This window comes from Caretta caretta, chromosome 21 (assembly GCF_965140235.1).
Source record: "Caretta caretta isolate rCarCar2 chromosome 21, rCarCar1.hap1, whole genome shotgun sequence".
Taxonomy (NCBI): domain Eukaryota; kingdom Metazoa; phylum Chordata; order Testudines; family Cheloniidae; genus Caretta; species Caretta caretta.
Genome location: NC_134226.1, coordinates 11,747,482 through 11,775,117, shown reverse-complemented (window position 1 = coordinate 11,775,117; position 27,636 = coordinate 11,747,482). Strand labels below are relative to the sequence as shown.

General features: G+C 55.1%; 2 protein-coding genes across 3 annotated transcripts in view; one reads left to right on the top strand and one right to left on the bottom strand.

Moving 5' to 3' along the window:
* The first annotated feature begins 564 nt into the window (after positions 1–564).
* SMPD2 (sphingomyelin phosphodiesterase 2) lies at positions 565–19,896 on the top strand. Its single transcript, XM_048827089.2, has 11 exons — positions 565–652; positions 6,280–6,502; positions 8,061–8,157; positions 8,292–8,368; positions 15,857–15,950; positions 16,071–16,160; positions 16,811–16,893; positions 17,188–17,320; positions 17,661–17,765; positions 18,606–18,762; positions 19,330–19,896. Exons 2-11 carry the CDS (start codon positions 6,453–6,455, stop codon positions 19,662–19,664), a joined length of 1,221 nt encoding a protein of 406 aa, XP_048683046.1. The 5' UTR covers positions 565–652; positions 6,280–6,452; the 3' UTR covers positions 19,665–19,896.
* Positions 19,897–21,037: 1,141 nt separating this feature from the next.
* MICAL1 (microtubule associated monooxygenase, calponin and LIM domain containing 1) overlaps positions 21,038–27,636 on the bottom strand; it is a 46,221-nt gene continuing 39,622 nt past the window's right edge. For both annotated transcript variants that reach the window (XM_048827086.2, XM_075122003.1), the window contains 7 exons: positions 26,827–27,520; positions 26,140–26,219; positions 25,607–25,708; positions 23,853–23,946; positions 23,555–23,654; positions 22,742–22,815; positions 21,038–22,256 (listed from right to left, as the gene is read on the bottom strand). In XM_048827086.2, the coding sequence (XP_048683043.2) occupies positions 22,108–22,256; positions 22,742–22,815; positions 23,555–23,654; positions 23,853–23,946; positions 25,607–25,708; positions 26,140–26,219; positions 26,827–27,520 (1,293 nt within the window). In that variant the 3' untranslated portion in view covers positions 21,038–22,107. The remainder of the gene's footprint in view (positions 22,257–22,741; positions 22,816–23,554; positions 23,655–23,852; positions 23,947–25,606; positions 25,709–26,139; positions 26,220–26,826; positions 27,521–27,636) is intronic.

The window sequence follows — 27,636 nt, the reverse complement described above, 5'->3', positions numbered from 1 at the left end:
CTTAGTGCTGACGCTCATAGCAAGCCACATTTCAAGAATTCCCATTTTCACCACAAAGGTTTTGAACCGCTTGTTTCAAGGATCTGCGGCGGGCCTGCACCGTCCGGAGGCTTGTTTAGAACGGGGCATGGGGGGACCATGGAGGGGAGGGCATGTCCCTATCAAGGGAGGCACCTGTGGGCAGGCCAGGCTCTCGCTTTTGAAGTGCAAGAGTTGTGCATTCTCCCCCCCACACACACAAACACACACCCTCCCCAGCCTCCCCTGCACCCCCTAAAACGAGAGCCCCCTAGCCTGGGGGGAGCCCGCCCCCCAGAGTGGGTCATGCACACCCCATAACGTGCATCCCCTAGCCTGGGGGGAGCCCGCCCCCCAGAGTGGGTCATGCACACCCCATAACGTGCATCCCCTGTGTGTGTCACACACACACACACACACACACACCCCGCCCTCGCTTCCCGCGCACCCCCCGGCTGGCGGATAGCGCCGCCCCCGCCGCACAGCCCCCTGGTACTTGTAGTTCCCCGCCCCCGCCGGCAGCGCCGCCCCGCGGGAGAGGTCGCCGGGAAGGACTCCAAGCCCCAGCGTGCCCCGCGCGCCCAGCCTGGCCGCTGGCCCCGCAGCCCGGGGAGCTGGCGCGCACCCGCAGCAGGTGAGACGCCCCCCCCCCCCCCCCCCAGCCCCGGGGCGGGGAGGGACAGGAGCACCCGTGCGGGGCGGGGCGGGGCGGGGCTGCGGGCACCCCTCGGCAGCCGTGCCCAGGCGCCAGGGCAGAGCCGCGGGGCCCGCCGCAGGGAGACGCTGTTGCTTCCTTTGTCCGCTGGCTTCCGAGCTCTGCCCGGAGCGCGTCTCTCTCCTGCCTTGGGGGGGCGCGGGGGGGGGGGGCTCTCTACTCCTTTCTCCCACCCCCGCGCCCCGATCCCTCCCATGCATCGAGTTTATGCATCGCTTTAGCGCTTGCAAAGCGCGAGGCGTTTTTTGTCCCTACTTCGGAAAGATTTAATTATTGGTGGCTGGGGGGGGGGGTGACTCTCCCCCTCTCCCCCCCCCCCCCCCACCGCCACTTCTGAAAACCCTCCGGGGCCGGATTGTGGGGCCCCGCTTGCACGCGCCCCTGTTCGGCAGCAGGTTCCCCGGGGGGCCCGCGTGCGAATGAGCCCGAGCGCTCGTGCCGGCCCCGGGGTGGCTCTGCACCGGCGGGGCCGGGAGTCAGGGACCCGGCTCGCTGATGGGCGAAGGCTCAGCGGCGGTGAGAGCGGCCAGGCCCAAGGGCTGAAGCGATGCTGGCCCTTGACGTGGGTGCAGCTGCAGCCCAGAAATCTCCTTTCTAGAGCCGCTCCCCGGGGAGGCTGGGGAGGGTGTGTGTTTGTGTGTGTGGGGGGGAGAATGCGCACTGCGGGGGGATAAGCTTTTCCGTAAGGTGCCTTTATACCTCCGTAAGCAGGCTATAGGTGTTGGATTGATTTTGACTAGTTTTGGTTTTAAACAAGAAATCACGCCCCTGCAGCCTCCGTGCAGACCGGGCCCGGGACACTTACAGACTCGTCCCCTCCTGCAAAAAGAAAAGCAGGACTTGTGGCACCTTAGAGACTAACCAATTTATTCGAGCCTGAGCTTTCACTTCATCGGATGCACTAACAGGCTGCTACTCTCAAACCTGTCCCCTCCTGCTAACTTTTGGCGGTTGCATATTTCCCCTGCACGTGTTGTGGCAGCTTTAAAGCAGCCCCGCTCCTTGCACGGGGGTGGATTTTTAATAAATCTCTGTAACGCCCTTTTACCCAAGGTCTGCCCTTGCAGAAGCAGGCGAGGCGTAATTGTTTAAACGGTTCGTTAGACACCAAATTCTGCACAGATCCAACGTAGAATTCCAGCTCGCTCCATTCTGAGCGTTTACACTGTGGCTCTGAACTTCTGTAGCTCACATGGTTAACTGTGTTCACGTGACGTTTTTTAAAAAAAAGCAGTTTTTAGCTGGGGTTCATAGTCCTGCCTACGACTGTGCATGACACCGTGTGTTAGTAACCAGGGCAAGTCCCTCTGTCTTGTTTTAAGATGTTAATGTTGTTTATAATGTATAGTACGGTCGATCAGATAGGAACACAAACAGATCTTGTGCTTTTTAATAAAAGCCTCCATTTTAATTCAGTGCAATGCATGAGTCATGTGGAGAAAGGATGGTTATGTCAACAGACTGGAATTCAGGAAGTTAGGGTTCACTTCCTGTGTGACCTTGGGCAAGTCATTTATTCTCTCCGTGCGTCAGTTGGCCTCTGTAAAATGGGAATAATGATCCTTCCTTCCTCCCACCCTCTGTGAATTTAGATTGTAAGCTGTGTAGGTGTTTGGATTGTAAACTCTCTCTTACCTGGGGTGTGTACAACACCCAGCACAGTGAGGCCTTGATTTTGGCTAGGGTGCAGTTGTCATCTATAAAATGATTATAGCAGAACCTCAGCATTACAGATGCCGGAGTAATGTACTGACCCGTGAACCAGACTCACACATCTCATTTGGAACCGGAAGGACACAATCAGGCAGCAGCAGAGACAAAATAAAAAAAGAAAAGGAAATGCAGTACTGGGCTATGTTAAACGTAAACTACTTTAAAAAAAAAAAAAGGGAAAGAAGCGTTTTTCTTCTGCATAGTAAAATTTGAAAGTGATGATCAGTTGTAAACTTTTGAAAGAACAACCAGAACGTTTGTTCAGAGTTACGAAGATTTCAGCGTTACGACCAACCTCTGTTTCCGAGGTGTTTGTAACTCTGTGGTTCCCCTGTATTATAAGTCATCATTTGAGTGTCGGAAGACCATAGAATACCAGGGTTGGAAGGGACCTCAGGAGGTCATCTAGTCCAACCCCCTGCTCAAAGCAGGACCAATCCCCAATTTTTGCCCCAGATCCCTAAATGACCCCTTCAAGGATTGAACTCAAAACCCTGGGTTTAGCAGGCCAATGCTCAAACCCCTGAGCTCTCCCTCCCCGCACTAGGTATTAATGCAAATATTTTGCTCATGTTAGCACAAAATCCATACTGGACGGGGTGGCATTCTCCTCTTGCAAACGCTTGTGATTGAATCGGGATGTGTTGTGGTTTCAGGTGACCAATCGCAGAACACAAATGGTGGCTTGCAAAGCCTGGGTACTTCTGAGTCATAAACGCAGCCTGAGAAAAGAGGGTTCGGTTAGTTCAATGATTCACTGAGCAAAACCGGGACTCTGTTCATAGTGAATGGCATCCATAAGGGGTAACTCAACCGGCTCTAAGATACAATAAAATACGGTAACAAACTGGTAGGGGCAATCACTGCCTGCTGCCGGCTGGAGTCACTTCTGTGGCATCAGCCCTCCACTGCCTATAGCTAATGGAGAATCTCCTATCTATAGTGGTGAGGGCCTGTCCTTTTGCTCAGGAAAAGTTGTGCCCATCTAGGGGCTTGTCTACACTTGTCTACGTTGTGTTAATTAACACTGTGTTACTCGTGACTTTGCAGCCAGTGTGGACAGGTACATGTCTTGTTGAACATCGCGTCCGCTGGCTGTGGGTGCGCCGTTAAAGAAGACCATCCCTGACCGTGATGTTCCGACTAGCCATGCGTTCGTTACCAGTGTGCATGGCAGCCTGCTGGAGATCACATGGTCTTCAAACTTTCTGTGAAAATAGTCACCTTTAGGCCAAGTGCTAAGAAAGCTCCAGGCCAAAGGATTCTTTTTTTAGAATGCTCTGAAAATGCTCTGGGCGGTGGGGTGGGTAGAAAGAGAGACAAGGTGCTTCACAAGCTGACCCTGAAATGCAGCCACCTCTGGGGAGGAACAGAGAAGCTGTTTCACACTGCAAAGCGACACCCTTGTTGCAATAGTTTAGGACAGGGAGGTGGTCCTGTTCTATAACACCGCTTTAGGCTGTTAAAGCTGTGGTTCCTCTTAAAGGAGGAATATCGCCTTGAGAGTTTACAAGCAGTTGAAAGGTTAGCCTTACACATGCACAGTGAGAATATTTACTGTGATTGAAGTAGTGGGGTTCTATGTACAGCGCAGTTGCATAATGCTGCGGGGGCGGTGTCTGTGGATAATTGAGTTAAAACCTTGAAATTGTACCAATAGGCAGTTACGCAACCCCGTCGTCCCACGTGTCAGGTTGGTTCTTTCTTGTAACTAAAGAAGATAAATGCAAATGCTTGTGTTAATACACCATAGAGCTTGCAAATTTAAACACAGGCAGGTCAGGAAACGAAAACGTGTATTGATCTCAGCGCACCGTTAATTCCACCGCCTTGTTCGTATCTTGTCATTTTGTTGGATACTGAGGCTTTTCATATTTTCCCCTGACTTCATACAGTGCTTGCCGTGTTGAGTGAATTAACGTGACTGGGTTCATTTTAACTCTTTCGTTCCCTGCATGGCCTGTGTTTAAATGTGCAAATGTCAACATTGCATTAATGTAAGGTTTTGCACTTATATGTGCTGTACGTACATGTGTGTATTGTCTGAACCATCTATGGTTTGCCCATTTCCGTGGCATGTCTCACTTCCTTTCAATGGGCAGAAATGTTAAGCCTCCCGCAGTTAACCAGCCCCCTACCTGGGAAGAAATTGGGAGTGGAAAAGAAGGCAACTTCTTAACTAGCGCTGTCTGAAAAGACGAGCCTGGCAATAAGCTCCAAAGGCAAATAAACTTGGGCTCTGGTTGCAGGATTCAGTGCCACAGAACCATCTATTTGAGAGCATTTTGGGCCTGTGGGGAGCTCATGTGTAGGGACTGCCCACAGTTGCAGTCGTGCTTAGGGGCAGAGATAGTCTCACACATGGCCAGGTTCCAAATCACGTAGGGCTTTACAGATTGAAACTGATGCCCTGACTGGCACAGCCCCTGCGGGGCAGTCGGGGACAGGGAGCAGGGGGAGGTTGGATGGGCGTGGGAGTCCTGGGGGGCCTGTCAGGGGACGGGGGTGTGGAGAGGGGTTCGGGCAGTCAGAGGACAGGGAGCAGGGGGCAGTTGGATAGGGGGGTGGGGTCCCGGGGAGTGGTTAGGGGAGAAGGAGCAGGGGGGGTTGAATCAGTTGGGGGTTCCGTGAGGGGCAGTCAGGGGGTGAGAAGTGAGAGGGGGTAGTTAGGGGGCAGGGGCCAGGCTGTTTGGGGAGGCACAGCCTTCCCTACCCGGCCCTCCATACAGTTTTGCAACCCCGATGTGGCCCTCGGGCCAAAAAGTTTGCCCAGCCCTGGTGTAGGGGAACCCTGAAAAGAACAGGTTGTGCTAATCCTTGCTGGTGGTGACAGAGGTGTAGATGGGGAAGAAGGAGGAATTGTGCAGCGCTTTCCGGTCCCCCAGATGAAAGGTGCTAGGCACAAATTAACAGTAGCTGACTTTAGTGCCTGTCTGCAACTTTAGGCACCTAAACACCGTGTAAACCTGACCTCCCTCTTGCAGGGTCGCAGAGCACGGGCTCCAGTCTAAGCCCAAACGTCTACGCGGCCATTTTTAGCCCCAGGGCCCAAGCTCCGCAAGCCTAAGCCCGCTGACCCTGGCCAGCTGGCATTTAATTCCTGTGTAGATGTACCCTGCACTGCCATTTTTAGCCCTGCAAGCCCAAGTCATCTGCCCTGGGCCAGTGGCAGCTTTTCCGTGGGTCTTGTATTACTGTGTAAGCATCCTAACTGTTCCATTTACAATTAAATTGACATTGTCAGGGGAAAACCCAAAGTCCTCCCCTATGTTACAAATCGCCTGTGAGAAGATTTAAACCGGAATAGTTTTAAAAATCCAATACACTTCTCCTGATTGATTGTTTCTCTCAGCCTGGTGGGGGGGGGGGGGGGGGAAACCTGGCCGGTCAGTTTCACTTCGGAGCATAATCCATTTCACTGCCTGGTTCTCCTGCCGGGCTGCTGTGCGTCTGGGTTGCGGTTCATCTTTTCACCTGCTTCAGCTGGAATCCTTGGAAAAGAGAAGCCGTGCAGCGTGTCCGTGCAGGTTTAGCGAGTGTAAATGTGCCCCGTTTCACCTGTGCATGTCCCTTTAATTCCTGAACCCCTCTAAGATGCCAGTCTTAGGTCTGCATCTTTCCCTCCTACTGTCGCCTTCCATATGCTGCCTGCAGGTCTCAGCGGAGAGGTGCATACATAAGCACAGGTGTTTGCCCTGAGATAGTGCCCTGCCAGCAGTCGCCCCACCCTCTTGTCCTCTCCAGCTAACCTGCTAACGCAGCAGTCTGAGTTACCCTATTGCAACCGTAATCTCTCTTGCCTGCTGAAGCCTGACGCCTCTCTCCTCACTCAGCTCCGCTCCGGGGACGGAGAACCTGTAGATGTCCAGGACCAAGGGGGGACCCTGATTCAAACCACCTCCAACCCACTGCTCGCTGGCTTTGTCCTCAGAGCAGGATTCCCCTCGCTTTCCGCCCACTGCTCCTTGAACGGCAAGAAGGCTCGGCAACCCACCAGCTGGCTGCGATGGACACGGATCCGCCACTGCAGCTACGCGTCTTCGACCTCAATTGCTGGTAAGTTGTCGTTTGTTTGCTCTTCCATTGACCGAGCAGAGGTCAAAGCAGACTGGTGGAGGGTGGCTCTCCTGGGCAGTGGGTGCAGTTTCACCCAGGAGAGTCATGACATACCTTAGCACAGGGATGACGAGCAGCCAGGGAGTCCCTCTGATCTCTCTCAGCACGTTCCCAGTTATTACATCTAGGGGTTAAAGCAGAGGACTCGAAGGCCATTGCAAAGTGTAGGGAGCTCCTGGGGTGGGAGACACTGGCCGTGTCAGCATTGTCATTTATCATACGCAAGCCCCTCCAGACTTCTAAGCCCTGGAGCTGCCATTCTCTGGATCTTTTCAATCTCCCTCATCTCCCCGAGGAGCAGGTGCCTGGGTCTGGGACCTGGTGCCCGTTGTTCACAACCAGGCCACTGGGATGTGTGAGTGAAGTGTCAAAAAGCTGGATGCCCCTGTCTTGAGGGGAAGAGGGATCTGTGGCCAGGGGCAAAGCAGGGCCTCGGATAACCCATCGCTCCCAACTTAGCTGCAGATCTGCACCCTGCAGTCAGGAGTTACTCAGCCCCGGGATCTCCATCCTGCTCCACCTTGGTCGCTCCTCCCCTGTCCATTTGCAACGAGCTGCCTTCCTGGAGCAGGCCCCCCTCCACCCCCCCATACAGGGAGCCTCACGCTCCTCATCTCGGCGCTGCTGTGGGCTCTGTGCCAGCCTGCCAGTCCTGCCCTGGGCACAGCCGATCTTTGGTTCCTGTTGCATGCAACGGCAGCTCTTGCCTGCAGGCAGACTGTGCGCATTGCTGGTTGGGCAAGGGAACCAGCTCAGCTAGTGTGTTTTGGGTACATGCTGCTCCCGATTCCCACGCATGCATGCAAAGCACCTGCCATGAGCCATGCAGGAGCCAGGCCAGGCCTGCAAACACGGCCTCCCACGAGGGCTCTCATCCTGTGCATGGCTTCGTGGAATCGTAGGCATTAGACGCAACCAGGGCCATGAAACCCTATTGAATTCAAATCTCCTCCACCCCTCCTCTCTACGTTCCTTGTCCTGTGGCTGGTCTGATTTTAAACCCGGCTCCTCCTGCCTCTCCTTTCGCTGTGTCCAGGGCCGGCCCTGGGTGTTTTGTTAACTGGGGCAGAAAATGCTTCCCATGTCCCCCGAATGGCTGAGCCAAAAAAACCCCAAAACTTCCGATTTGGCATCCTCCCGCATGCCAGAAATTGGTGCCCAGGGCAGCCACCCTGCTTGCCCCTCTGTCCCCACAGGCCACCCCTGGAGGTGTCTCTCTTGCTTTGAAGCTGAGGTGAGCATGCAAGAGGCTGAGGGAAACTTCCTATCCCTTTTGCATCCCTGTCTCAAGCAGGACAGGGCTGGGGCTCTATACCGCCGCGAGTTTGGAGGGTGACCCTTGCCACTCAGGGGTCTCCCAGCACATGGGCACCCCTCCCTAGATGCCTTTCCCTATCACTGCTCAAGGCACTAGGAGTCTGATCTGCACTGGTTGGAGGAGGAGGCGAGCCTCTGTCAGGGATGCCCCTCACAGCCTCTGCTTTCTTCCCCCCCCCAGGGCGATTCGCTACTTGAGCAAGGTGCGGCAGGAGCGCATTGGGATGATTGGCGACACGCTTAGCCAGGAGGGGTTCGACCTGGCACTCTTACAGGAGGTGATGAGGGCTGGGAATTGGAGTGGGGGTGAAGGAGGGAGAGGGCGAGGGCCATGGAAGCAGGGTGGGCTGGGCTGGCTTCTCTTCCGTGACTCAAGTCCCCGCCGTTCTCAGGCTCTCTCCTGCTTCTCCAGGTGTGGAGCGAGAGGGACTATTGTGAGCTGAAACAGAAGCTGACTGCCTGCTACCCCTACTCCCACTACTTCAAAAGGTAAGAGGCACGGCTGGAGTCCCCGGGTGCTGCTTATCGGTGTATCAGAGGGGCCCTGGCAGCAGGTCGTCCTCAGTTTTGCAAACTCTCGAGATCTTATCAAGAGCCTTGTGGTCGTTGATGGTTTTTCTGAAGTCCCAGCTCCTCAACCCGTGAGATTCTCTGAGAATCTCGGCTTTAAAAAAAAAGGGGGGGGGGGGAGTCCATCTCTCGTGGTTGCAGAGAAAAGTCAGAAAACGTAGCCCCTGGTAGCTACGACACCGGGAGTTGAAAAGAACCGGGAAGGTATTTTTAAAGATCTCATGGCTGCTAAGCTGAGCTCGTGATTTTTTGAACCCTTGGGATCGGCAGTGCGGCGTCATGCCGAGGGGTGTGAGCTCTGGGCGAAGGAAGCCATTGGAGTTTGCATGGGTTCAGGCTGGCTTTATGGAGCTACAGCTCACTATGAGATGTCAGGTGGTGGAGGAACCTGATGGGGTGCAGTGTTAAACAGCTGTCACGTTCCACCCCAGAGACGGCTGCATTTCAGTGACCCTTGAATGCAGTGGTCTGTGAAGCACACTGGGAGGAAAGGGTCTCTGGCAATGGGAGACACCCTGGCTTTTGCTCAGCAGAAAACATCGCCTCTTAATCATAACCAAGTTTGCTGCTGTTATACTAACCCTGGCAGCCTGCTCCATGCTGTGTCCCCGCCCCAAGGCATCACGGCAGGTGAGCAGCCTTTGCCCCTCTGGCACAGAGCCTTAGGGTGGGGACTGGTGAATGTTCTCCCCGCCCCCCCCGGGTAGCCTATCACCCGAGGGCTGGGTATTGGCTGAATGTTGCTATCTCAGGAGATTGTCACGGGCCCTTTGAGGCTCCCCTGAGATCCCAGCAGGGAAAAGTGACGCTCTCCAGCTGTCTTTGCACTGGCAGGGGCAGTGACCCTAGGTTCTTGGCGTTCTCTGGGCGGAGCTGGCCCATGGGGTAGCTGTGGCATGGCCATAAATAAGCAGGCACAAAGAGACGGGAGGCAGCAGATAGCTACTTGCTGAGACAGCATCTCTCAGGAGCACCCAAGCGGACTTTGTCAGGGAAAAAGGCAATCAGGGTCATCCCCTCTAGTGCTAACCCAGCCCTTACGTCTCCTGCCCCATCAGATACAGCCTGGGGCAGGCTTGATATTAAAGGTCTGCTTGTAAGGGGTTAATCCAGGATTAACTGAGGTGTGAATATATAGCTAGTCAATTGCTATGGAGTGTCACCTGCCTTCCACACGGACACCCTGATGGGAACAGAGTCCCTTAGACCTTCCCCACCGGGTCTGTGCCTCTTGGTCACAGTGACACATCCCCTCTTGGGTCGAGTGAGAGTGACCCCCTTCTCCATGTCAGACTGGTCGCTTCCTACCCTTCCCAGTTCTTTATTTGGTCACTGCCTTCAAGCTGTTCAAACCAGTCTGTGCAATTTCCCAGGCTGGGGGCGGTGGGGTTTTGAGCCTTTTCCAGATCTGTTTACTTGTCTGGGCATTTGCATGAGTGAACCCCCCTTTTCCCCTGGAGACTCTCCCATGCGGAGAGGTATAACAATTAGAGTTGATAGAATAGCCTTAAAGCCGTCCCATGTGTCTCTCCCATCTTCCTCTGCCAGAAGAGGATGCTTAAAGGATACTTAGAATGGCCAGAATTCGATGTTGATTTGTTTATCCTTTCGACCAGTAGTGTTGATATTTATTTTGTCAATAATGATTGATTTAAAATTTCACAGTGGCACAGAATTATGATTTTAAGCATTTTTAAAGTGTGGTATCTATTTGAAATCATCTCCTTTGCTGGAACTTGAGGGGAGAGGTCAGACAATAATTTATTTAATGACAGTAGAGGCTGAGATTCAACAAGTTAAAGCTTTATAACCGTTAAAACACAAATTGTCAACACCACAGGTCGAAATCTACAAAGTTACTATCCTTAAGTCAAGCTCTAGGAAGTTCTCAAGCAGCATTTGTCTGACTCCGCCTGTCTGTAGATTTCACTTATTGCATATTTCTTTCCATCAGTTTGTGTGTGCGTGGTGAAAGCGACGTTTACTGATAAAAATCTGGCCCTTCCAAGCCTAAGGATACTGGACTAGTGTCCTGGGGAAGTCTATGGGTTTGTGGCCTGGAGGGCATGTCTGGCGTTACCTCCCATTGCAATGTTACAGGGAGTAACTCTTGGTCATTGGAGGGAATCGCGATGGGGCATCACCACAGGCTCTCTGGGGAGAGAGGGGTAGTAGATTGACCCCACACATGCCCCACTGTGTTTACCTTCATCTCAGCATTTCCTCCTCCACCGCTTAGCGTCATTGTTACCAACCACTAAGAAGTTATAGAGTGGGGGGAGAATTTCCCCCTCTTGTGACTGGACTTTAATTCACTATTAATGGGCCAGAGCAAGAGCTAAAGTAAGCAGCCTTCTGTAGTCCCATGGTTAAGGTGGTGAGCTGGGCATGTTGAAGGCCCTGGTTCCATTCCTGTTGGGGGCAGTAAAAGGTTTTGCCCCTCTTGCTAAAATATTAAGTGAGCCACTGACAAAATACAAATCACTCTTTTGTCCCCGCTGGTCCCAACGCTCCCCAGGCCGTGGGAGATTCCTGTTCCAATGCCCCCATCCGTAAGGGGCTTGGAACCAGGATCTCCCTCCTCCCGCTGAGGGGTGGGAGCTCCCTGTTCAAATCCTCTCCCCTTCCCAAGAGAACAATGGCCTCCTGGGAGAAAGAGGGGACTTAAACAGGGAGCTCCCACCTCTCAGCCAGATCACCTGGGAGGGAAGGAGACCCCCGTTCCAGTCCCCTCTTAACAGGCAGTGGGAGGACGTGAACCTGGTTCTCCCCATTCCAAGCAAACATCGAAACCAGTAGACTACAGAGTGATCCTAGCACTAGCCTTTGTGGAACTTATACTTAATTAAAGTGGAGCCGCTTCAAGAGGGAAAGACTAGGGGAGCTCCCCCTCCAAATCCCCTTGCCCCCTCTGGTGGGCAGAGGACTCGAACCAGGGCCTCCAGCATCCCAAGCCAATACCCTCACCACTGGCCTAGAGAGAGTGGACTCTTCCTGTGGCTCAACTAATATTTAATTCAAGTAGAACCATTTCAAGAGGAAAGACCAAAGCCCCCCCCCAGCACAAGGAGAATCAAAGTAGGGCCTCTAACACCCCAGGCCCACACCTCAACCACAGGGCTATAGCAGAGCCCCTGAGACTGCCTTTGGCCCTCCAGTTAAAGTGGACCAGCATCAAGGGAAAGCTCAAGGGAGCACCCTTGGCAAAGCCCTTCTCCTCGGCAGGCAGCCCGGGGATTTGAATGAGCATCATTCCCTCACCGCTGGACTAGCGGGTGATTCTAACCCTCTGGTGGCCTAACTCCTACTTAGTGGAAGTGGAAAAGGTACACCAGGCAAGCGGGAGGGAGCCCCCACTCCCAGCTTAGGCCAACAAGCCCATTCTTAATGTCGGTCTCTGCCTATTCACTGAGGAAGGCACGGCCCCACCTAACTCAGGCCTGAAGGGGTCCTGTTGTTGTGCTTGATTTTCTAGGCATCTCAAAGTGTGTGTGGGGGGGCAGTGCTGAGTATTGCCTCCCCTGATTCCCTTTGGGCCACAAGGCTGAGTCGGGGAGCTGAGAGTGGGTAGACTTGGTCCATATTACAGGCAAACAGCGCTATGACCGTAAGGGAGCGGAGACTAGGCATGCAGCCCGGAGAGCAGCAGCGGGGACGTGCTCGGTTCAGACGCCAGACGTCTCCCTGAGAGCCAGGGAGCCGAGGCGGGGTGGGTGCTGTGAATGCCAGAAGCACTGAGCTCAGGGTGGGGAGGGAAGCATAGACACCGCGCAGGCCCCTGCCTCAGTCCCAAGAACACAGTGGGGAACTGAGAACAAACAATCGCAATGCATGCCATAAGACACAGAGCCCTGAGCCTGGGGAGTGGGGTGCCCAAATGGGTGTGTGTGGGAGACATTCTAGAGCTCCCCTTCCTCCACACTCCTGCTGCGACGGGTGGGAAGAAGAGCTCTAAACTCCTCCTCCACCCACTTCTCCGGGTGCTCAGCTGCTGTCTTCAGCCAGCTATTTTTTCCCACGCCACTGATCGCTGAAGTAGTCACACCCACTGAGGGCACAACGGTTTGGCTGCCTAAGACACACGTCCATGCCCAGCTCCATAGCCTCTCTGTGCGTGGGAATGAAGCTCTTCTTTGGGCCAACACCAGCTGCCTGACAAACAGAGCGTTATCTTTGGCACGGAGCTTCCGCATCTAAGTCCAAGCACCCTGTTTACTCTGGGTGTTTGCTTTGCATGAGAAACGTGCAAGAACATCTGTGAATCTGCTTCCTCGTGATCTGCCTCGAGTTCTGGTATTGCAGAATGGTGGCCAGGCACTACCTGTGCTGTTCGTTCGATGCCGTGAAACCCACTGGCAAGGGGCACTTCCCGTCCAGCTGACAATATCTGCTCACGCTTCACGATCCAGCCCGTGAAGAGAAAATTTGCAAGTTAGATTTAGTCTTTGAATACAGCATCATCGTCACGCAATGCTTTGGTAATGCTGCTAGCACAGTGGGGTTCCAAACGTCTTGCATTTGGACATTGCACCTGGGGGTGCTCTCACCAAATGTGATCGATTCTTCATTTGTGTAATTGTCACCAACGACAGCCATGGACACCGTTCAGCAGCTGACCACGCCTTGAATGCTGCGTGCAGGACTGGTCGCCCCCCTCTCAAAAAAGATACATTAGACGTTGAAAAGCTGCAGAGAAGGGCAACAAATATGATTAAAGGTCTGGAACAGCGTCCATACGAGGAGAGATTAACAAGACTGGGAACTGTTCAGCCTGGAAAAGAGACACCTGAGGGGGAATATGAGAGAGGTCTATAAAATCAGGACTGGGGTGGAGAAAGTGACTAGGGAAGTGTTAGTTACCCCTTCACAGAACACAAGAACCAGGTCGCCTGATGAAACTGACAGGCAGCAGGTACCTCCTCACACAATGTACAGCCAACCTGTGATACAAGGTAGCTTAACCATTGACAGATTTTTCTCCAGCCAACAGGGTATGTTGCTCTTTTGGGTGTTTCTCAGAGATCCATCCAAGTTGAAGAGGGAAAGCAGGGCAGGTGCCAGCTCATATTTCATCAGACGCTGGTTATCAGCATCTCTGGACTGGACACTAACTGTCAGCTTGCTGGATATCTGACCATCAATAAGAATTGCTTGTGCTGTCTGCATCTTCTTTTGTTCGACGGTGATTACCAAGTGATTTGCGATTATGCCTGTTTATGGATCAAAGGAGGCCTACTTCCGCCCTTTGTAGGCTCCTGGTTACAAACTGCTTTGTTTCTTGTGTGCCGTTCTCTCTGGTCATGCACAAGCTTTCTGCAGCTTCAAGTGGGGGCCACAGTAGACGTTGCAGCGTTCACAAGTGGCTGGCTGTTGTCTGGGCTTGTTCCAGGGTCATTCTTTCAGTCCTGACTTTTATAATATCTTGGGACAGCAGCTGCCAGGCACTTTGTGGTAGCTTCCTTGTGGAGATCTACTGCAGCAGGCTGCATTCCACACCTTTGTTTGTTACAGCTGCCTTAAAATGCGTAGTCAGGTAATACTTGGTCAGAGCCTTATCCTTTGTGCAAAGATGCGGATGCTTCCCACAGTCCTTGCTGAGAGATTGCTTGATAGCCATCTCACGCCATACACCACTGAAGGGCCTGGCAGTCCAGGACTCTGCTCTCTATCAGTTAGGACAGGATAGATATCTGGTTTCTCTTTCCCCACAAGTCTGTCTTCTGTTACCTTTACACAACCCCATCTTGCATCATTCACATGACCACACTGGAAGTCAAGTGGAATCATCTCTGCCAACGTCACAAGCTCCGTGGACTTGTTATCATCTCTCTTTGCTGCTACGTCATCCACTAGCAGTTGGGAGAATTATGTTACATAGCTCTCCCAGAGCAGCCACGCTAAGGAGTAGGCGGTGTGACTCGGTGGTCGAAGCAGAAGTCTGGCCTAGTGGCCAGGGGAGAACCGGAGGTGTGGTCAGGAGACAAGCTAGTGGTCAGAGCCAGGAGGTAGGGATCAGAGGCATGAGATGAAGCAAGGGCCGGACAAGAAGCTCATCTACCAGGCTTAAATAGGGAGCGGTTGGCCCTTCTGTCCAATCAGAGAGCACAGTCACTTAGTGAGGGTTTACTGGGCCCAGCCAAGCTCATTAGGTTGCTAGGTACCCGAGCCCAGAACCAGCTGAGTTCCTGACAGTCTCTGAACGGTTTTTCCCCTTGGATAACATGTGTGTCCACGAGCTGGTAGAGTGGCTGGGTGCTCTGCCAGAGCATTCTGTCTCCCCAAGATGTGGCTCGTCTCCTCTTCCGGAAGAACATTGTTCATGGGCTCGCCAGGTGCCATCCATTTCCAGCGATGCGTTGCCTCATTCATAAGCTTGTGGATTCTAACGCCAGGGTTATATGCTGTCCCTCTTAGAGCGTGACTGACACAGCATGCAAGGATGTCTTCAAACCCACTTTCCTGCATCACGCTGCCTGCATCGCCCATGAAATTCATTGCACGATGCATGCCTCCCGTCTCAAGGCGGCCATTGTCAAATTCCCTTTGATTCCTCCATTTAATCAACTGTGCTTTGCAGGAGGTTGCTTCATCATAAGTCTAGACCTGACCTAGAGAGCAGAACACACCCAGAAAGTATTTCATCAGGGTGTACGCTGTATTAATACCAGTGGCAGGAGCAGCAAGCATTGGACGGCAGCCAATAGTCATAAAACATAAAACAGCCACAAAAACTTTTCTCCAATCAGTCCTTTCTACGAATAGTGACAAATATTTGGATGCGTTACATGGTACATACAGACTTTTGCTTTAACCGCAGGCAAAAAAGGTACAGGAACATGCATCAAATATATCACCTGGTGCTAAATATTTCCCAGACAATACCATTGTGAGTACAGAGTTGCATTACCAATTGTACTTAGAAGTTTTCCGCCACTTTTGGTCAAAATTAAGACTGTGTTTCTTCGAGTTACGGCCTTTTGGGGGATTTCGTGGGGGTTTTGTTCCGACTCGATGCCCAGCAACGTTTAAACATTTATGTGAGATAGAAAAACTGCACCACTTCCAGCATCTGTATCCACCGTGGTGATGCCCACCAGATACGTGTATCACATGTGATAGCAATGATATGTTTCTAGCTGTTAGCTTACCCTAACTCATTAAGAAGACCCCTTTTTAAATCTGGTTGGGAGACTGCTGACCCCCAGTCCCCTGCTATATAACCCCAGCTCCACTCCCTCCCCAAGCCAGGAATAAAGCCCAGGAGTCCTGACACCTAGCCCCTGCTTTAACTACTAGACCCCCACTCCTTTCCTCCGGGAGTTTTGCTCAGAAACCCCACCTAGTAGTCCCCAAGGGCAGGGCAGGGTTGAGTGACTGAAGACGGTGACTGTAGTTTCTCTTTCATAGTGGGGTGATTGGCAGTGGGTTCTGCGTGTTCTCCAGATACCCAATCCTGGACACCTTCTTGTACCAGTACTCCCTGAACGGATACCCCTACATGGTGAGTGCAGGGGGCCGGCTGCCACAGGGTCTGCTTATGTCAAAGTCACAGGCGGGGGGCCCTCTGCGGTGACACTGTGATTGTAACCAGCCTTCTCTCTCTCCTCTCCTGTCCCGGCAGCTCCAGCACGGGGACTGGTTCTGCGGCAAGGCCGTGGGGCTCCTCATCATCAAGATCTGTGGGATTATCTTCCATGTGTACGTGACCCACGTGAGTCTCACTGCGGGGAAGGTGGGGGAGAGGGCTGAGGATCTGACAGAGACTGGGAGTCACTGGAAAAACACAGTGCAGTCTAGCTTGAGATGCCTCAAGCCAAGGGGTCTCTCACTACTTCCCTTGGAAGACCGTTCCACAAACGGATCTACCTCACCAGCAGGAAAGGATTCCTGATCACTCTTTGCTCAATTTCACCCCACTAGCCCCAGCTGAGCCCCCTTAGACGATCAATTCCCCCCCACCCCTGACAGTCACCCCTCCCACACAGCAGCATTGCTGTTCTGACATGGGACAGGAAAGAAGTTTGGATGCTCGGGGCACCCTCTGCCGGCACAGAGCTTGGAAACAAAAGACAGCCAGCGAGGCGCTCCGTTAGTGCCAGGTGTGATGGGAGCCTGTACGAAGCACTAACCGGCAATATCCAGTCATTATCCAGCAGGGCTGGATTCAGACCTAGAGGTGAAAAGCCACCTCTCGTTCTCCATCCAGCGCCTCTTGCCTCGTCTCCTTGGTTTGAGACGTCTAAAGCCAGACTGCTTGGAGCCTGGGAGCACACCTGGCATTGGTATAGGGCGGATAAGAGCTAGGTTTCCAGTGTCTGTCCCCGAGCGCCTGGACTCACTGCCTGTTCTCCCTTCATCCAGCTCCTTGCGGAGTACTGCCGGGACAAGGACGCTTACCTCCCCCATCGAGTGGTGCAGGCCTGGGAGCTGGCTCAGTTCATACAGTGAGTAGAGCAGAGACGCCGCGGGCTCATCGCCAGTGGGGCCTTGTGTGTGCCCCGGCGTCTCATCTAGGGAATGAAGGCGCGTTAGCGGGGGAGCTTGGAACTGCCCCAGACCCAGCCACGCCCCACAGGGGGCGCTGTAGAAAACGCCGGGGGTGCGTCAGCTGTGGGAGAAACCCCCAGCTACTCCAGTCCCTGCCTCTCTCAGCAGGGGGTGCTGTAGGGAGCGTGCCGGGGGTGGGGGCTAGCTCGCTCGCTCTGGCCCCGCCAAGTTACTCTGTCCCGTCCCCTAAGGCACACCTCGAAGGGAGCGGATGTGGTGCTGCTCGGTGGGGATTTGAACATGCACCCTGGAGACATGGGGATCCGGCTGCTGCGAGGCTGGACAGGGCTGCGGGACTCCTTCGCCGACGCCGATAGGTTCGAGGTAAGCGCTTCCCTGTAGGGCCCGGGCAGGGAGGGAGATGGGCGTGTGTTCAGGACTGGCCTGGCGCACAGACAGTAAATGCCTGCAGCAGGTGAACCCAGAAGCTGGGCTTCCCCTCCCACCTGCTGATCCTCCTTTGCACCCCAGCACCTCGCCCCGGCCAGCTGTCCCCCAGCACCTCAACCTCCCTTCCCAGCCACCAGCCAGGCTGCCATCTCTGTAAGAGTCCAGAGCCCCTGCCCTTCAGCAGGACGCTGGCTCTCCTTCCGGCCCCCTCCGGGAGAAGGGCAGGGTCTGGTCTGTCTGGAGGGACACTGACTGACCTTGTGTTGGCTCCCAGGGCTGCGAGGACGGCTACACCCTGGTCCCAGCCAACTGCTTCACGGTCAATAAGGAGCTGCAGCCCTTCCCGCTGGGAATCCGCATCGACTACATTCTCTACAAGGTACGTGCAGCACGGCGGGGCGGCGAGGGGAGGTGACCCGCCCGAACCACAGGCCGCGTCTGGGACAGAGCTGAGAACCGGGCCCCGGGCTGCGTCCTGGTGCTGGGCACTGCCTCCCGCCTGCTACCACTGCGAGTTGGACGGGAGAGGCGGAAGAGGCCTGTCCGGGTCTGGTCCATCCCACCACCGAGCTCTTACGTGCAGTGCTTTTCACCCGTAGACCTCAGCGCGCTTTTACCAATGAGGTCGATAGCATTAGCCCCATTTTACAGGGGGGAAACTGAGGCATGGGGCGGCAATTTGCCCGCGGTCACTGAGCAGGCCAGGGGCAGAGCTGGGAATAGACCTCTGAGGCCTTGTCCACTAGGCAACACTGCCTCCCATATTATATAGTAGATCTTGCTGGTTTTGAAGTCCCTTAGCCATAGCCCTTGTACTGTGTGGGTCTTCCTGCTTTTTAGATCTGAGCAGGTGGGCACAGTGGACTGATCACAGGCCTGGGACGCAGGAAGGCCTTAGTTATAATCCCAGCTCCTGCCACTTGCTTGAGCGACGTCGCTGCCCTGGTCTGTCTGTAACTTGAAGCCGGAGCTCAGCTCTGTCAGCCCTCTGGACGGTGGGGCAGTGTTGCCAGTAAAAACTCCCTATCTCGAGCTGTTTCTGTGTGGTTAGAGCAGGGCACTCGGCCTCCCGGGTCCCACTGCAGCGTCTGGGCCACAGAGCAGCAGACTTCACTTCCATCGTGTGGGCCACGTCCCATGGCAGGCCGGGGAGGGGCTGCGGGGAGAATGGCCCCGGGGCCTGCGTAGCGCTGTGCCCCATCGCCATCCCTTCCCGTAGGGACTGTCTCGCTTCGTGGTGAAGTGTGACAGCCTCGTGACCACCACGGGCACCGCCCCCGGCAAGAGCATTCCCTACTCGGACCACGAAGCCGTCATCGCTACGCTGAGCGTGCGGCGAGGAGAGGAGGCCAAGGGCTCGAGTGGCAGCAATGTCGGTGAGTGCCTTGGCCGCTCAGACCTCGGCAACGGGGGCGCAGCTGGCCCAGGGAGGGCAGCTCAGGCGGCAGCCTGGGACCTGGAGCGCTGGGATCTTGAGAGAGCCCCGCCTGCCAAGGCATTAGCTGGGCCTCCGACCGCAGCCGCTTCGGGGCTCCTTCTTCCAGGCTCTGCAGGAAGGAGGCCACGGTGGCAAGTGGACCGTGCAGGCTGTTTGAAAACCCCGAGAGAGCCATCAGGTGAATGGTTGGGTTTGATCCCACAGCCCAATCGTTTCCGTCCAGCCGGCGCTAGGGATCTCACCCCGCGTGGCGAGAAAAAGACCCAGGGTGCACAGAGCCCAGCAGCGAAGCAAAGCACCATGGGATACCTGCCCAGAATTAAGCCCCCTGCCCCGCACAGACAAGGCCTTAGTTGTCCCACGGATTGCCGTATCAGCATGGTGTGTCTCTCCAGCGGGTAAGATGCCTTGAGCCCCTTGAGAGGCTGGGGCTGTGTCCGAGGTGGCCCGGCTGGCTGGGAGGAGCCGTCCCAAGCTGTGGCTAAGCCCCTGTTTTCTCTTGCAGGGCCGGAGCTGGTGGATGTGGTGAACGAGGCCCGGACAGAGGTGAGGGCGCGGCTGCACGCGGCCGAGTGTCAACGTGACTCCAACGGCCGCATGGCTAGCCTGGCCCTGCTCCTGCTGCTCCTGCAGGCGGCCATGGGCCTGAGCTCCCTGGTGGGCTGGGACACCCCGCAGCCCTTCCCCAAGTTCTCCTCCTCCCTGCTGAGTTTGCTGGCCACGGTGGTGCTGCTGCTCTCCATGGGGCTGTACATCTTCCACACCATCGAGGTGAGGATGCTGCAGGGGACCGAGGAGCAGATGCGGCTGGCGCTGCAGGACAAGCTCAGCTCCATGTAGGACAGCAGCGGGGGGGTAAGGGGATCAAGAGGCTTCTGGGTCCTCAGTGGATGGCGCTGCCAGCTGGCGGCAGCTGCGCTCGAGAGCAGGGGGAGGGCAGGCGGTTTCCTTGGCCCTGGATTGCTCCACAGATTGCTTTTCATGGTTAACTTGATTTTTAAACAAGAGGCATTTGGTATCTTACCGATTACAGCAGGTTTTCTATAGAGTTAAATAAACTTTCTGAACAGATTATTGTATTCAAGAGACGGAGTGCTTTTAACACAGCTAACAGGAGGTGGGGGCTTAGTCACGGGAGATCTCGCGAAGGCTGCCCTCAAGGGGCATTTTCATAGGAAAGAGCAGAGACTGCTCTTCCCCTCGACACACACGGGGATAGGACAGGACGGTTGGTAATACAGTTAGGATTGTCTGGCTGTGACTGAGTGTACGTGTCTACACGGCCTTTGCTGGTTGCGACTGTAGCGTGTGTAGACATACCTGAGCTAGCTTTCAGCCAGCTAGTTCAGATACCAGGGCAGTGAAACCCGAGTCAGGTCTGGGCCGGTGCGGACTGCCTGTGCCGCTCCAGATTCCCCGCTCCAGTACCCAAGCTGGGTCAGTTACAGCTAGCTTGCGTATGTCTGCCCATGTCTACAGTGTAGACAGACTGGTAGTGCGGCTCCGTAACTTCTGGACTGGGGAGACTGAGCAGAGCGTGACCGCGCCAGATCAGCAAACGCGCCGCACTGAGGCCAGCAGCACTTTAGAGCAAACGCCTCCATGGCGATCTTAAAAGAGCATCTACGCCGGGCGGGGGCAGGGTTGGCCAGAGATTCCTGATGGTTACAGCTCTGCCTTTACTGCTCCCGGCAGCGGTGGGCAGGGCTCCAGGCACCCTCAGGGGTAGCTCCGTGAAGCTTCATTGCAAAGAGGGAACCACCTGTGAGCAATTCCCTAGTCAGGAATAAGAGAGGCACATGGTGTAGCTTTGTCTGCAAAGCCTTAAGGAGTTGGAGTTACAACGCCTGTCCCCCCATCTCTCGGGGTGCGTAGATATACTGGCGTTAGCTTTGATCTCGCTAGCTCCAACCACAGGAGCACCACGGGCTATATGACCCTGCCCAGGGTATGCACTGGATGGCTAGCCCCATGCAGCCACAGCTTCCCTGCAAATGGAGCTAGCTAGATCAAAGCTAACCCTGTGTGTGACGCACCCGCGGACAAAACCCAGCCGTTCTCCCCCTACCCTTCAATTCCTGCTCCTTAGTCTTTTTCGCTGGCTGTGGCTGGATCCTGTTAGCCTCCCGGAGATCACACTGAGCATTAGTAAGTCCCACCAGTTTCCATGGACACTGAAGACATCTGCTGACAGAGGGGAGGAACAAGGTGGGTGAGGTAAAATGTTTTATTGGACCAACTTCTGCGAGGGAGTGACAAGTTTGAGCTTACCCAGAGCTCACCTACTTGTCTCTCTAGTACCCTGGGACCCACATGGCCACAACAACACTGCATACGACAGGGAGCAGGAGAAGTTACAGGAATCTGCAGGGAGGGGGACCAGCAGGAGGCGCTGTGCGCCAGATACTGCAGCCTGTAGCTGTTTGGTTGGCTCTGGATAGGCCCCCTTGTCTGGGCTGCAGAAGAAAACATTTTGGGGGACACCAAGAGCATTTCTAACAGGACTGATCTGAAAGGAATCCAGCAACTCCCTGAGGACTGGGCTTAAAAGGAACCTGAGAACTCATGCCCTGAATAACTTAATCGTGCCGATAAAGCATTAAAGCCAAGGCTGTGTCTTCACTGGGGAAAAAGGGGCTAGTTAACTTGGCTTAAACATCCACGCTGCAAGGCAGCTGGAGTAAACCCTGATGGGGAGTCTCGTGTATCCATCAGCTACGGGGTTAAAACACTAAGTGCTCTACCCCCACCTGGCAACACGGGGTTAACAGGACAGCTGCCTTGTGCATTTCTAACATGCTACAAGCCAGGTGTGGTGTCAGCCTTGTTACCTACTGGAGATGAAGCCTAAGGCAAACTCTGCCACGCAACCAAATCTGCTCCCCTTTGGTCTGGGGAGCAGCGCTCCAGCACTAAAACGAGAGAGGAACCTGCTAAGCCTGCCTGTTGGGTTAGGGGCCCAGCCCCATCAACAGAAGCCCCCGTTCCAAGAACTGGGCTTGTCCTTGCATTCTGCCAGAGCAGGCGGAAGAGGGGCCTGGCGCTCCAGGCAGCAGATTCACCCCCTTCAGTGAGGCTTTAGCCATAGTGTCAGGGGCATGCTGCCTCCGTACATGCCCCCTTACCTCTCCCAGGGTGACCTGACCCTGCCAGCAGCTCTCACACTGCTGGGGAGAGGCCCGCACTGTCTCTTGGGCCGTCATGTCCCATCGTGTCCTGGCAGAACGAGGAGCCAGGCTGACGTGGGGAAGCGGTCCGTGGCAGGGATCGGGCCGGCGGCTCATCAGGCCGACCCTGGGAAAGCCTCGCTCAGCTCGCTAAGGCGCTTCTCGTCCAGCACATGGATCAGGGCGTTTCGCTGGTTCACCACCTCCAGCAGCTGGGCCAGGATCTCCTTCTCCGCCAGCCTGTCCTGGGGCATCTTCAGCGTCTCTGCAGGAACAGAGCAGGGAGTGAGTGCCTCGCACGCCCTGCGACCTCGGTTCTCCCGCCCCGAGGCGCTGTGCGGTGCAAGCCAAGGCCGCGTGGCAGGGAAATCTGTCCCTCTGCACAGACGCCCTCCTTCCCTGCAGCGATACGGGAGCAGAGGGGGGCAGGACACATATTCAGGCTGAATGGGATGCAACTGCCCTGCTCATCTGCACTGCTCCAGAAAAGTGAATCGACTTGGCACTTAGGAGCCTCCTGCTTCCCAGCGGGGGCAAGGGAGGCAGCAATCAGAGACAGGCCGCCAGGAGCCCTCTGGTTGGAGGATGTCCGGAATCACATCCAGTCGTGCCGATCGCTTGTGCCACCGTCCCGTTTCCACTGGCGAGGCAGGAAGGAGCCGTGCTGCCTCGTGCCTCCGTTCCCCAGGCGCCTGCGCGTGTGACCAGACCGCCCGGAAAAGGAAGGCGCAAGGCCATGCTCCCTCTCACCTTCCATGTTCATGTACCGCCGCAGTTCCTGGTCCAGCTGGCATTGCTTCTCCTCCAGCTTCAGCCCTTGCACCCTGCAGGGGGAGAAAATAAGAGCTGTGTCAGACCCCAGGGCCGGGACTGCAGCAGCCCGTGGGCCTTTACTATTGGGCAGATCTCCACTCCCCAGAGCAAGAGCCTGAAGGAAGTCCTCTGCCCCGGGTCTCTCTCTCTCTCAGAGGCAGCAGGTGCATTTACGGAGGCTGGTAACGCTCCCAGCTGGGTGGGTGGATTGGCAGGACGTTGGGGTGGCTGGAACTGTGCAATACTGTAAGCACGTTTGGCATAACGTACGTGTAACAACTTTGTGCACAAAAGGGGGAGCTCAGGTCACCCTCCGCTGGCTGGGGAGATGCAAGTGAGGGGGAGGCCAGCTGCACGCTGGAAAATAGAAACCGCCATTTTAGGCCACTGCGATGGGTTGCTGGGATTTTAAGGTTCAGTCTTGAATCTGGCCAGAGCTAGATACCGTCCCCCAGCAAGGAAGAGCCCTGGCCTTTCTAATGGATAGAGCTCCTCTCACTTCCACCGTTGGGGCATCAGACCATGCCACTGGTCAGGGACAGGCACATTGCAGGCTACTCAATTTTAATGGAAGAGGAAGGGTTTCTCTGCAGTTCTGTTTAAAAGGGCAGCTGCTGGGACTGTTAGAGACAATCCTGGCTGGGGCAGGTCGGGGGCAGAGCATAGGTGGGGCTATTGAAGGAGCACTGAATTGCACTGATCCAATGAATCCCAGTGTACCACCCCCAGACACACACAACCGCGTCTTACTCAATCATGAGGTCCGACTCCTCGGAAACCAGACTGTTCTTCTTCTGCACCAGAGAGAGTAACTGGTTCATCCACTGGGTCTTCAGCTCAGACTGGGTCCCTGGGGGCGGAGGGGAAGAGGGGAGACTGCATGGGTAGGACAGAGAGGCGCCCCAGAGACAAACTGGATGTCACTGATCCGGAGACAAGGGCTGGTGAATGGGGGTTGGGGTGATGATACCGGTCCCCGTGGGACACTGAGACAGGGCATCCTAGTGGTGCCTGTCTGCAGGCACTGGTACGTGGGGATCCCTCCTACCTCCTTCGCCCCGCAGTGATCTCTCCAGCTTTATCCCCTTCTCCTCCAGCTTCCGGAACGTCACTTCAATCTCCTCCAGACGCCTCTGGATGGACTGGAATGCACCGGGGAAAGGTCACTTGGATACTTTGTCTTCCTTTCCTATCAACTGTAACCTCTGGGGAAGCGTCAAATTATGACCTCTCCAGCTGCTGGCCAGGGGGAACAGATGCCAAGGGCCAATTCTCAGCAGCCAGGAACTTCCCCAGGAATTAATAATAATGTCGCCCTTGTACAGCACCTTTAATCATGTAAAGCTCAGCACCCCTGCGAGGGAGGCATTAACTTTCCCCATCTGTAAACTGCAGCTAGCCAAGGCACAGAGCTCGGGGATTAGGCCAAGATCACAGCAAGTCAGCCACAGAGCTGGGAACGGAGCCCAGAAGCCCTGTCGTAGAATCATAGAAATGCAAGGCTGGAAGGGACCGCGAGAGGTCATTGAGTCCAGCCCCCTGCACTGAGGTGGGGCCAAGTAAACTTAATTCTGACAGGAGTTTGACCAACCTGTTCTTAAAAAGCTCCAGTGACGGGGATTCCACAACCCCCCTTGGATGCCTGTCCCAGAGCGTAACTACCCTTGTGATTAGGGAGTTTTCCTAATAGCCAGCCTAACTCTCCCTTGTTGCAGATGATGCCCACTGCCGTTCGTCCGCCCGTCAGTGGTCACGGAGAACAAGTGATCACTGTCCTCTTCCTAACAGCCCTTCACATATCTGAAGGCCGTTATCAGATCCCCCTGCATGACTAAACATGCCAGTATTTGTTTTTTAATCTTCCCTCACAGGTCAGGTTTTTTAAGCCTGTTAGCATTTTCGTTGCCCTCCTCTGAACTCTCTCCAATTTGTCCCCATCTTTCCTAAAGCGCGGCGCCCTGAATAGGACCCAGGTCTCCTGCTGAGTAAAGCGGGACAGTTACCTCCCATGTCTTACTACAGCACTCACGTTAACACGCCTCAGCTGTTTTCACAGCTGCACCCCAGTGACGACTCTCAATTTGTGATCTACTATCACCCCCAGAGCCTTTTCAGCAGGACTGCCCCCTAGCCGGCTATTCCCCACTGTCTAGCTGTGCATTTGATTTTCCCTTCCCAAGTGAAGTACTTCGCACTTGTCTTGAGTGTATTTCATCTTGTTGATTTCAGACCACTTCTCCAATTTGTCAAGGTCATTTTGAATTCTAATCCTGGCCTCTAAAGTGCCTGCAATCCTCCCCAGTGTGGTGTCATCTGCAAATTTTATAAGCACCCTCTCCAGTCTATTCTCCAAATCAATGCCCAAGAGAGTGAGTGAATAATGGGGGGGGGCTGGGGGGAGGAATGTTAGCAAGAAACTTCAGGAGTTAACACAACATGTTAAATGGATGATGCACAATTGCATACACTATCAGTGGGGATGGTGAGGGGTTCGTCTTCCACTGAAACATCCAGCGTTACTCACTGGGACTAGATCAATGGACCGTTGGTCTGTTCTCATGCAGCCATTTCTAGGTTCCTAGCTCTAGCCACTGGTGTAGACAGGAACAGAAGACCAGACTGAGAAAATCCCTGACAGTATGGTGGCTGGTATTGAGGAAGCTCTGAACTGGCCTATTGAGAGCTGTCCTAGCCCAGTGTCTGCAGTGACTCTTGGAGATTCTCCCACCCCCGTCATTCCTTACTAGGACAGGCAGTGGGTAGGGGCCCCCTCTCCCCCCAGCTCCAGGGCATGGGCATTACCTGGGCTTTGCAGAACCTCTTCATCTCTGCCTCTTTGGCGCGGCGGGTCAGCGTTCTCTTCAAGGTGGAATATTTTTCCTTTTCGCCCAAACTTAGGAGACACTGGAAGCACAGCACAAGAGCCAGGGTCAGAAGGGGGCACATGTCCCATGGGGCTCAACAGAGCAGCCACAAAGCCCTGAGAGACTCGGGCTGGCCTTGGCCTGGGGCTGATTGAATGAGCCACGATTATTCTTTATTGTTCTTAAAGCATCGCCCACCAGCCAGCCCTTTAGTAACAAGCAAGAGGCAGGGTTCTGCCCCAGGGAGCCTACAATCTAGTTAGACCAGGTGAAGTTTAGGGCAGAAGGAAAAGTGATCAAGGGGGGGAGGGCGAGACAGAGTCTGGGACCCACTTACTGCAAGTTAAACCTTGTAGTGTAGACAGGGCCCCTGGGCGAGTCCTCTTAGCCCCACAGTCACACCCACGTAGCCACATTAGTATTAGTCTGTTGCATGAACACCTCTATGGACTTCAGACTCATCACACTCACCTTCTTTGTTAAGTATCCAAGATCTTGGCTCTCCTCCTCTTCCTCCTCCTCTTCACCATCACTGTCAGTCTCCTCTATGTCTGGGCAGAGAAGAGCAGTTGATTTAGGACTAACCCTGGGCAGGTCCCCTGGCAATCAGTGGTACAACTCGCCTTCCCAGCTGTAAATCGCTGGTGGACCCGAGATACCCAGAACATCAGGGCTCAGAGCGGGGAACTGGCTGGCAATGGGAACAGCACATTCAGTCTCATTTGGCCAGGCTTCTCCATGGCTCGTTCAGGGCCCGAGTCTGCCGGCTGGGGAGCCAGTTGGAACCAAGCGTGATGGTGGGTTTTGTGAGCTGGGTGCCTGTCCACGAGGAACTGGGTTGTGACCCACCCCCCTCGCCTCACACAGCACCTCAGACAGTAGCAGCAGGGGAAGGAGCCTTCACAGGCCACTCTGGACCCACCCAAATTCCTGGGCCTCAATTCCAGCCTTGTGCAGTATAGTTGCAGGCAAAGGGAGATCAGCCACCACCACGGCAGCTTTCTGCCCTGTAACTCTTGGGGGCACCCACAGGTGCTCTGGGGAAGAGGGAGAAAGCATCTAGACACATGGTGCTGGAGGAGAGGCGGGAGGGGGGTTCACAGCCTGGCTAGATAACTGAGCACTCAGCTGCACCAGAGACTCAGAGGCGGGAATTACCTTCGGCCTCCTCGCTGAATCTGGGCTCAGCCCAGCAGACCTGCCCTCTTTCCGGAGCACCCTGGTCCTTCGCCGGGACGGCGCTTCGCAACGGCTCTGAGCCTGCCCGGTGCGTCCCAGGACCCTCCTGGCTCTCTGTCTCGGAGTCCAGGCTGAGCGTGGACAGCTTGAGCTTTTCCGAGGGTGACAGCTGAATTTTCTTCCTCTTCCTGGTGTCTTCCCCCTCCTCCTCGGCCTGCCTGAAGCCGGGGGGTGCGGGCCCCTTTTCTGGAGGCCCTGGGGTGGGTTGCCACAGTGCTGCACCCGAGCTCCATTCCTCCTGCTGAGACCAGCCGTTGACCCCATCTCCTCGGCCAGCCCCAGGGTCCTGAGGCTGGGCCCTGCCTGCCGTATGGGAGGAGACGGGCCTTCCCATATCCTCCGCCAGCACAGTGCAGGGCAGAGCAGCAGGTTGCTGCATGTCTGCCATGCCAGCGCCTCTGTCCTCTCTGGCTGGGACGCCGCCCTCCCTGGCTCCTGCAGCTCCCTCCCACGGCTCTGAAGGCTGATCCGCTGCCAGCTGTTTCGGGAAGGCGGACGGGCTCCCAGGAGGGCCCTGCTCATCAGAATCCACTCTCAGCTTTGCCGCCTCAGTGGCCAAGCCCAGGCTGCTGGTGTCGGAGGGAGAGCAGAATCGGGCGCCCTGGGAGGGGTCCTAGCAGGGGCCAAATGCCGAGGGTTAGAAGCGCAGCTGGGAAGCCGCCATGGAGAACTGCATTTGCTAGCTTGTTACCAGATCAGCCCAGAGCCCATTTATTGCTTTGCTACTGG

Coding starts and splice junctions, on each gene's coding strand:
- SMPD2 (XM_048827089.2), top strand. CDS start 6,453: ATGGACACGGATCCGCCACTGCAGCTACGCGTCTTCGACCTCAATTGC. Junction 6,503..8,060: donor GTCTTCGACCTCAATTGCTG/GTAAGTTGTCGT, acceptor TCCCCCCCCCAG/GGCGATTCGCTACTTGAGCA. Junction 17,321..17,660: donor CCGACGCCGATAGGTTCGAG/GTAAGCGCTTCC, acceptor GTTGGCTCCCAG/GGCTGCGAGGACGGCTACAC.